Genomic DNA, 11,017 nt, shown 5'->3' with positions numbered 1-11,017 from the left:
AACTTAGAGACACTTTAGGACAGAAGAATAAAAAGTAAAGTAGCTAAAATACATAAAACACTTAACTATATTTTACAAATAGAAAAACAAAACCTAATGAAGCACATTTCTTATTCCATAAGCTAGCCAAAATTCATACAAGTGCTCCTTCTTCCCTAAAGAATTAAAGAATGAAATGGGCTGCCTGAATCAGCCATGCAAACCAACGACGTAGCATAGTTAAAGTAGCCTAATTGATTCACATGCATGACTAGATTGACACATAAAATGCATAGGACATAATTCTTTTTTTTTTAAGCAAAATCTGTAATCTGTAAGAAGAAAAGCACACTTAAACTTTTTTTTCACGTTGTTAGTTTAACTTTATTATATAATAGAGAAAAAGACCAATCCCACACACTTTCTTGTACAAAATATTCTCCCAAACACTTTAAATAGGCCCTTGGATGAAGAAATTATGCAGATTTAGAACAACTGTTAATAACAGATCTTCACATGATTTCATGCTAAATACTTTACATTTTATATTCCAACTACAATACATACTCACACTTGTGCGCAAGCAACTTTATAAAGATATTGCGTGTTCACTAAGAAATCTAAATGAAATATCAATTTGGTTTAATGAATTAATTTTTTAAAGTGTCTTATCTTGGCGTTCTACGATCCAAAGGGTTATTGATTGCAAGGCGGAAGTATATTTTATGCTATTAAAAATTTGTATTTATGCTTTAGATATAGATTTAAAAAAAAAAATAATTCTGCATTTTTGGAAAATACAAAAAAATAAATAATAAGGCTTAATAGAAGGTTTGCAATATCTCGCGAAATTCCACGCTTAGATTGTGAATCTATCAAAACCGTCTCTTAGTGAGCATCCGAGGGGTAAAAGGAACCTCTCTACGAAATTTAATGCAAATTCGTTTGGTGGTTTCAATACAGCAAAAAGTGGTGACACCTATTTATATAAACACAGATGCATCAATAGATATCTTGCTGCCCAAAGTGATAAGAAAGTGTTGATTGGGGTTGATGAAGAGATTTCTGGCCTATGCCTTTTATCTTAGGTTAGGTTGAGACCAATGAAATGTATGCTCCTGTTCAGTTGGAGCTAGTAAGTGTGATCATCTCACTACTGTCCATTGTCTACATTGATTTGTAAGATTTGTTTTAACGTTCTTGAAGACATCCAATTCAGTCAGAAGAGAAGGCAACACCAAGTGCTGGGGGGAGAACATGAAATCTAAACAGGTCAGAAAATGAATAGAAGATTGAGAGAGTGAGAAATACAATAAGCACTATCAAGGACTTCATATCAAACGATTACTTTTGGCTGGTCAATCAAGTACATTACTTTGTACTGCAGGCGAAAAAGTTTAGAAACGTGATATTTCATTGATCAAAACAGCTGTGTAGTCTATACACCAGATACACCAAAGAAAGCTAGCTATTTATGGATTTACCTCCATGTATGAAACTCACCATTACTAGTATTTAGATATTTGTCAAATGAATATTTTTTTTAAAATATCCTTTATTTGTGGACTTTGGAATTATGTTATTTTATTTGTGAAACCAAGTTTTAATATTTTTATGCTAATAACACAAACATTTAAAAAGGATGCCAGAGGTGGTAAATGGTAAAGTCTCAAACAGCATCCGACAACCAGTCCAACTCCTGGCCCTGACCTTCGCAGCTGATTCCAAACTACATGCATGGAGAGGGGGGATCGCTGTGTGGGTGAGATCTAGGTCTATTTAAATGTACCCTTAAAAATCATAAGATGATTAAAATCAACAGGCTTGAATTATTTTGATCAGGATTTTCAATGGAAACTAACAGGAAATGGCTTTATATCATGGATTGCGTGAATATATAGTTACGTGATTAATAGCCCTTCTATTTAAAACCCACAAAATGGGATTGCATTATTTCTAAACATTGAAAACTAAAGATTAATACTTTTCTAAGACATACAGAGCGATTTTCTGAGATTCAAGGAGACTTCCTTACAGCTTGAACAAGAGTTACTTACATAACGATTGGATAAGCATTTGTTTCCCTTTTCCAGTTTAGGTATAATAAATATTATTTATAGGTCTGTGTAAAACATCTTTTTTCATGAAACAAAATTTTAATTTCAACATTTTCTACAATTCATTTTTTAATATATGTAATAACAATGAATGCAAATAGAAAAAAAAGTCTTGCTTTCCTTATTAAAACATTTAATTCAACATGAAATAAAATGTTGTATCACAGCTGCAGCAAACATAAAGTTTGTTTTATTTTTAGCTTAGCAAAAAAACAACAACAACAACAGCTAAGCCAAAATATATACAATTTTAAATACATATATATATATAATGTATGATTATGTACACTGCAGATATCCAGTTTGAAAAATGTGGATCAGATTAGTGATGATATGCATGGAAAAACTCATATTTAAATACAACATAAATGTGATAATGTACAAACTATTTCTGTAAAATTAGTTGATCAATGAACTCATTTTGGCTGGCCTCCTCTTTCAGTAATGCATCTTGTTGGATTCGTAACCTATACAATTTAAAAAGAAAAGAAATGTATTTTAACATTATATTAAAAGACTAAACGAAAAAAAAAAAATCTTTCTATTTATATAACTCTTTGTGAAATTTCATGTAGACAGCCTGTGAATTTGACAAAGAAGGACCAAGGAAAAATTGTACAATAACTGCTATAATGTTGAAAAGCAAAAATGAGGAATAAATGAAAAGGGTTGATGTATTTTAAAATGAAAGCAAGGAATTAATGATAACCAAGCATTATTACAAAGAAATAATAAGTAAAGATTCCCATCATGCTAACAGATGACTAGTAGACTAGCTGTGATAATTGTGACATTAAAAAAGAAATCCTTGGCCTGAGGTGATTATAATAGATGCAAACATATATAATAACATAAGAACTAAATAGTGCATTATGTGTTACCTTAAAAATCTTAAATACCATTTCATGTGAATAAAAATACTACAATTATAAATGATTTGTATCAATAAAAAAAAATATTCTTGCATATTTAAAAATGTATTTAAACATTTTTAGTATTATTCAATTATGTTTTTGTCTTTCAATGTCAGAGGAGTGAAAGGAGCTGGGGTAAAACATTAAGATAGTAAGTCAGACTACTGCCTGGAAGAGCACTCCTACTTTAAAAGTCTACAATGTAGATGGTGGTCAGATAGTTCTTAACATTCTATTACTAAAACTATTTAATGAAAATAATTTTAGAAAATCTCACTATATATTACAGTCTCAAATAGGAATTAGGGATGTGACATGACTTCAGTACCAATGTATCACAAGTTTCAATCCTAATGTATGCTGGGCTTTTATATTTTTTCATTTTATAAGATATACCTGGTTCAAACAACTTTAATGGGCATCTGAAAGTACCCTTGTGTTGGACAAAATGGTGACCCAACAAAATAGCGCCAATATTTTGTACTTTTCAGTTTATCATTATTTTCTATTTCATTTTGCAGTAAACACTTCAGATATTGTAAAATATGACTATGCAAACAAAATAGAATGTTTCTGTTTAGCTGGAGGTACTTTGCCTTGCCAGAAGTAGATTTTGCTTTTAATGACTTGATATTTTGCTGAGTTGCTATTTCTAGACCAAGTGTTGTGCAGATGATTTTGGCCCTAATGAAGTTGAAGAGGCAGTGTCAAGATTGAAAGTTATGAGACTGAATAGGTTAAACAAAGATTTGATTGCACCACAATGAAATTAAATAGTTTATTGCTATGAATAAAAATATAAATAAAAACTTAGGTTTTAGATATTTAAACTTACAACCTTTCTAACTGCATCTTTTTCTCTGTGATCAAAGCCTGGAGTTGTTGTTGCTGAGCCTCTCGTTGCTTTGTTATAGACTTCAACAAGTTTCTAGCACCAAGAGCCTACAGAATGAAGATCATTTTGAAATTAAGCTTTGAATTCTTACATTTCAATCATAAAATGCATAACTATAGTAATAATAAAAATAATGTTTCTCAATTTCTCAATCACAATGAAATGTACCACAAATATTATCTTTTGGGGAACATAACCAGGAAAAAGAAGACGAGGCAGAAAGAATTATAAATTATCCATTGATTTATCTGTCTGTGAACCAATTGCCTGTGAACAAATTGTCAGTGAGCAATTTGTTGTGTAAACCATTTGTCATAAACCAATTGTCAGTGAACCAGTTTTCGGGTGAACCAAATGTTGTGAGCCATTGGTCTGTGAATGATTAGCCAAATAGGTGAAGTGGGATGATGCATGGAGAAGTGGAAAATAAGTGGGGAGGGGGGGTAGCAATTTATTGGAGGAGGAGAAAGGGACAAAAGATTTGATTTTTATTTCTTTTGTTTTTAAAGATTTCCAAAATTTACATTGGATACAAACATCTTAATATATTTTGCCAATAGTTTTTTTTTTTAATCTTTCAATGTAACATCAAATTTTCATTGCCAAACAGAACATCTGTTGTTAGATATCAAAAAGTTAGATTCATATTTAGTGCAATACTTGATAGCAACCTCAAATTGAATGTTATAATTATTTATTATTAACAACAAACAAAAATTTTTGTTTTAGGTTTGTATGATGTACAAATTAAGATTATGTTCAAATCTAGTTATTTCAAATTCTTAAAGCCACAAGCACTGTTAGATAATTCTTTGTTTAAAATAATATATCTAGACCAAGCTCTTATTTATTAAAAAAAAATGCAAAGAATTTATGAGCATTATTGAAATAAGTTTCATTTAAAAGATTTTATTACATAACAGTAGTGTTTCTTGATTCCTTGCATGTATATGGAGTCTTTGTTGTCAGCAAGATAAACCAAGTGATCACAATTAAGATTTCTAAATAAAAAATGTGGCAAGCATTTCGCTACTAAAACTGACTTGCTCTATGAAGTCAATATGTGATGTATATTTAATATAATCCTGGTATAGTGGCTTAAAAATATGTTTCTATTGACTTACCTTGATTTTTTCTTTTTCCACTTCCTTTGCAACACTGTCGACCATATCTATAAAAGTTCCAACAATTTTTTGGAAATCCCCAATCTCTGTGAAAAGATGAAAAGTTAAAAACACTAGCTGAATACAACTTTGTCATTACAAAAGCATAGCAATTGTATATATTGACATTCTTATCTTATAATATATATCACATTGGCCCATGGAGGATGAGCCACAAGTTCGAATTCAGGTCATTCCCCTTTTTTTCTTTTTGTAAATGCTTTTAAAAATTAATTACAGTAGGCCTACAATCCACCCACATATTCTTTTATTTCTTTAACCCCCCCCTCTCCATTGTCCCAACTGGTCCAGATAAGTGATAGGATCATAGCGTATTGAGAAAGCTTAAAGCATGAAATACCACTAAACAAAAACAATTGGTGAAAATATTAATAATTGAACAGATTTATTGTTGTTGATCTAGATCTATTACAAATTTAAGTACATGACTGATCCAAACTAATTGATAAAATTACTCTTGGTATAAGATTTATTTTTTTTTAAGTATTTTTATTTATCTAAACTTTTGAACATAAAACTTTCTCAGTCTACTTATTAGTGTTTTTGGTATTAAAACAAAAATTCATATTTATCTAAGTTTTATGTCTTTAATCATAAGAAGCATATATATTAACTTAACAAAGGAAGAAAAGTTTTCTGTTAAAAAAGTTGATATCACTGGACTTCTAGGAGAAATCAGGTCAGCTGTTTTTATTAGTTCCTTTACCCATGGAGTATTGGACATTAAATGAATGATCTTGGTTAGTTGATCCTGCAACAGCATACAAATGTATCAATAGTGTACACATTTTAGCATGTATAAACTTGCGAATCTTGGTATTATTAGTAGTTTTATTAAAGGTCAAAGATTACAACAAAATACATAGCCATTACATCTTAAAACCATTAAAACAAACCAAGACTGTAATAATTAAGACATACCAGCTGAAGAAATAATAATTCTTAATTGGATTGAACTCAATTATTAAACAAAACATTAAGTCTCTTAATGTGTTAACTAATGCAAAATATAACAATCTAGGATAAATGCAAAAGTGGAAGAGATTGTCTTTGGGAGAAAATGATACAATTTCTCCCTGTAACACTGGCCGAAATCAAAGTGCCCTTCTAACAGTAGCATAGCAAGGTACCAGTGGGCCCTGGTTCAAGAATATATTGGTGGGCCTCCCTCCCCCAATAAGACGAATACAATGTATGACAAAACAATTAAGTAATCTGAGTGTATCGGTATATTTACTAAAAAACATTCCAATGTAAGTAGAGTAGCTTTTTAATAATCTTATTACATTTGATTTCAAACTCCAACACAAATTAAAAGTCAATGTTTGTAAAATTTTTAACAGAATTAAAGGAGTTAACAGTGTTTCAAATATATAAAGAAATGTTTTATGAATTCTAGTTCTCATTCTTTATATTTACATTCCTAAAACACTTCTAGGTTTAAAACTTTGAAACAGTGATACAAACTAGTATCTAGTTCTACGTCCATTATTTAACAGTAAATACATGGAATATTTATTTACTAATATTTTTCTGGACTTCTAAGTAGCAAAGTATGAAGCCAGTGCTTCTATTTCTAAATGTGCCAGCCATTCTAGAATCAAGTCATATCATCATAGTTTGATCCTAATAGTTTATTTAAGGATAAATGGGGATTTTTAAATAATTTGGAGCATTTGTTCAACCATTTCTGCTGATGGTTCAGAATGGATATCTTATAGTACCAGTATTTTTGCCAGCACTGCCTTGCTCAACAGGTCTATTATCTCAAATCTGGTGGGCTTTGATTTCCTATCAAATTTGAATATCCGTAGTAATTTTTGAGGTTTTTGTATAAACATATGGTGTTAAATTTCTTTAAGAGCTATGAACCAAGTTTCAACCATATACTATACATTGGTCAGTGAAAGACACTATTCCATGATCAATTTAGTTATCTCTCTATCTTCTAGATCTTTGTTATAAACCTGCTCACTTTCCTCAATAATTGCAATAGCACAAACATATTCAACTTTAACAATATCTATGTTAACACCCTGATGTTATTTTGGTTTGCTAAATATTTAATGTTTTTTATATTTTTTTTGTTTAAATTTCATCTCCTTTTTATTCTGATATGGGTCTAATGATTAAATTAACATTTTTTATAAAATACCGGTACAGAAGACAAAAAAAAATGTGATGAAGACTTTCGAGGACGTATCATCCTGATTGAATGTTTTACACTATTTTACAATATCAACTTCACTGGATTCAATAGTTATCGAAACAACAGATACAGAATGGAAAGGTGTTGATTTTTTATATTTTAAATACAAAACAAAATAAACAACAGATTAATCTTTGAGAAAATTGAATAATTAGCAGCTGTATTAAGATTTTATTTTATGACAATCAGGACCAGTGTTTTTTTGTCAGGTACGCACCAATGTGGGGGAAAAAAATTACTTTTCTAGTATTTTAACCTTTATTATTAATTTATTAGTAGTTAAATAAAAGTTAGGCAATCCATCATTGAGTACCTGCACCTATTATTTTACAAAATAAGCACTGTATATATATATATATATATATATATATATATATATATATATATATATATATATATATATATATATATATATATATATATATATATATATATATATATATATATATATATATATTGTCACGGTCATTAAGATCTTGATGAGGAGGGATCTTGAATAAGTTTTGCCTCTAAGTCGGATGGTGCTACGATCTCACAACCATGACGCCGAGGATTTAGAAGATGTCAGCTGATAAGACGATCTAAATATATACTAATAGATTCAATGAAGATCTTTTGATTCAATACAGAAACTTTAATTAACAACTAGGAATCACTATATATACAGTATTTATAATAGTAAAATGTAACTAGATAAAACATTCAGAATAACTACTAGATTCTAGCTCAGCTACACTATAAGAATATTTCTCCAAGACTGGAGAACAATAAACATCTTGCTCTTATCAAAATCAACCTACGACTGAGGAATTAATAAATTAACTTTTGTTACTATGTTCACAGCATAACGTCTCTCCTCCTACTTCCTGTCCTGCCTCCAATCAAATTATAGCTTACTGACACCTAACAAGCATGCCTTTTGTTTAAGTGACGCGTGTCACAACGTCACTGGGAAAACCAGCGACCTTTTACCCCAACCTAAGTCCATTTGAAATAATTAAATATATTATTAATAAAAATATTGACAATGATACGTGACATATATATATATATATACAGTGCTTTTTTTGTGACGGTATGCACAGGTATGGCATACCGGCACCTTTTTCAATGTGGGAAATAAATTATTACTTTTCTTGCATTTTAACGTTTATTATTAATTTATTATATTGTTAATTTGTTAAAATTGAATCAATCCATCAATGAGTACTGGCACCTATTTCTTTACAACAAAAACACTTATCAGGACTATCCCTATTTCTTAACCAAACTCTCCCCATCCCATTCCATCCCCTCCCCATACCTGTAAAAAAAAAAGAATGGGATGATATGGAAAAGATTGATTAATGGTAGTGGCCCAGGTTCATTGAACCCCTTTGTGCCATGGATGCTATAAGTCACTGCTTTCTAATATTATATTTATTTAGCATACACTCTAGATGCAAAATATCTACACAAAAGAATATGAAAACACCATTCAAATGAAAAGGCCTCCTCTTCAAAATGAAACATTGATGTTGGTTATATTGATTGTGCATGTGATGGTAACATCAATTATAACCAAGCTCACTCTATATGTCCATATTGAATTTAGGAGACTTACAAAGTGCTAATCAGAATAACTTGATATAATTTCCGTTAATGTGCTTGGTTGACATAGCAGCCACAGATTATTAGGTAGAATTTTTAGAAGGTAACTTCTCAACAAAATCTGGTGTGGATGGAAATCTTTTTCTAGAAGTTATTTTTCATTTTGAAATTTCAAGCAATTTCTAGTCTAACAACCTTTACTTCCAGAAGTTTGACCTCACCATGAACTTGCCTTTGCAAGGAAAAGGAAATAATATGTGTCGGAAGTGAAGAAAAAAGGTGCATGCGCAGTAACAATATAGCAGTCAAATAAGAAGTTTTAGTACTAAAATGTGAGCCCATTGAGCCCCTCTACAAATCAGGGCTGCTCAAACTTCACTTTTTACTCTAGATCTAGATTTGTCTGAAGTGTACTGAGTGAATGAGTCTGGGTAGGAGTCAGAGAGAAAGGCTAGCCTAGGGCTAGGCTTTTATTTATTCTATGTAAAATCTAGATTACAAGTTCAGAGATAAATCATACATGAATTTAAAAACAAAAACACAGACTAAAAAATTCCCTAGATAATAGTACTAAATAATCGATCTAGACTAGATTGTCACTAGACCTATATCTAACAGTGAATAATACCAATTGTCTCAATACTGACAATAATCACTTTAATAAGTAGTCTTAAGTAGTGAATGACAGAATGAAATAGACTGTCAAAAAAACTGTCACGGGAACAGATCACTCACTGACACTAGTTACACTGACAGTCTGAGTCTCATAGTTAGTATGAAATATTAAGTTCATATATGATAGATAATATTTTTTTCTGGAGTTAGAGTCATCATACTACATACTAATATTATAGACTGTCATTGGAATTAGTGTCATAGAGAGATAGACTCACTCAACAAAAAATTAACAAAATCGAGATCTTTATGAACTTTATCATCTTTAATCTTATCATCTGACTCTGATCTATAATCTATAAAAAGTATAATCAAGATTCTAGACCTAGATCTAATATAATTGATAAAAGGTATGGCTACAAACTCTCAACAAACTCTTTGCATTCTTCTTTTAGCTCTTTTGTCTGCTGAGCCACTTCTGGCTCTAGGACTCTGATTTTATTGAACTCATCAAAGTGTAGACCAGCTCTAGCTAAAGCTTCGTCAGCCATGTTTACGTTGGTATGCACAAATTGATACCTTTTATAATTCAGTTACGTACAAATAGATCTAGAGATCGAGGTCTGAAAACAATGTTTTTAAATAGCAAAATCTTAGAATATTAATTAAATATCATCGAACTTATAAAAAATGAAACTAGATTAATTTGCAAATAAAAACAGCATTGTTAATAATATATTCGAAAGTATTTTTTAAACTAGTCAAAGCACTGAACTATAAATATATATAAAGCCACAAACCTGTATACGAAAAACATTTGAAACCAAAAGAAAATCCGCTGTGGAGTCCAGACGTAGACGGCGAATAGAAAATCTTAATCGACCACCGGTGGACAATGGTTATGCTTGCAAAGTGCCAAAATATGTAGGTCACAGCTGGGGCTGCATTCCTCATATTCTTCAGACCTGAAGTCAAGCCTTGTATATTATTATTATAACTATTAGACCACATATCTATCTATTTATATTATTTATTATCAATGCTTTAAGATAGGGGTGGCCAAACTATACGTGGCGTTACATTTACCTCTAGAAAAAAATATCAAGAAAATGCATGGCTGATCAAAAATAAATGATTATAACCAGAATATATTTTTAAAAAAGTAAAGTTCCCCTTTCAGACCTTGTGGTCTATAAGGCAGATGATGTAAAGGTCATCTGATTTTGTGGTCTACGGTTAACGAGGGTGTCATGTAGCCAGCACAACGACAATCCGCCTTTACTTTGGGTGGACTCAGAGGATCCCGAAAATAAAAATCCCAGTCTTTACCAGGATTCGAACCCGGGACTCTCGGTTCAGAAGCCAAGCGATTTACCGCTCAGCCACCGCGCCTCCATCTCCAGATTATAACAAACAAACACAAATATTTTTTTCTAAATAAAAAAGACAATTCTCCATCATTAAACTTCAAATATAATAAAGTAATTAAAAAAATAATTTTTAAAATATTTGAT

At 30.7% G+C, this 11,017-nt stretch overlaps 1 protein-coding gene across 2 annotated transcripts; it reads right to left on the bottom strand.

Moving 5' to 3' along the window:
* Positions 1–2,212: 2,212 nt before the first annotated feature.
* LOC106053558 (intraflagellar transport protein 20 homolog) lies at positions 2,213–10,088 on the bottom strand. Of its 2 annotated transcripts, none has more exons than XM_056007120.1 (4): positions 9,928–10,088; positions 5,030–5,115; positions 3,846–3,952; positions 2,213–2,563 (listed from the first exon to the last, which is right to left on the bottom strand). In XM_056007120.1, exons 1-4 carry the CDS (start codon positions 10,052–10,054, stop codon positions 2,482–2,484), a joined length of 402 nt encoding a protein of 133 aa, XP_055863095.1. In that variant the 5' UTR covers positions 10,055–10,088; the 3' UTR covers positions 2,213–2,481. The 2 variants fall into 2 exon arrangements, with proteins under 2 accessions (XP_055863095.1, XP_055863096.1); XM_056007121.1 differs by having other exon boundaries at positions 3,849–3,952.
* Between the last annotated feature and the right edge of the window lie 929 nt (positions 10,089–11,017).

Source organism: Biomphalaria glabrata, chromosome 12, assembly GCF_947242115.1.
Source record: "Biomphalaria glabrata chromosome 12, xgBioGlab47.1, whole genome shotgun sequence".
In the NCBI taxonomy this organism is placed as follows: domain Eukaryota; kingdom Metazoa; phylum Mollusca; class Gastropoda; family Planorbidae; genus Biomphalaria; species Biomphalaria glabrata.
Note: the sequence above shows the minus strand (reverse complement) of the source record. Positions and strands in the feature narration are given on the sequence as shown.

Coding starts and splice junctions, on each gene's coding strand:
- LOC106053558 (XM_056007120.1), bottom strand. CDS start 10,054: ATGGCTGACGAAGCTTTAGCTAGAGCTGGTCTACACTTTGATGAGTTC. Junction 3,953..5,029: donor TGGAAAAAGAAAAAATCAAG/GTAAGTCAATAG, acceptor TTCATTCTGTAG/GCTCTTGGTGCTAGAAACTT. Junction 2,564..3,845: donor AAGATGCAGTTAGAAAGGTT/GTAAGTTTAAAT, acceptor TAAATTGTATAG/GTTACGAATCCAACAAGATG.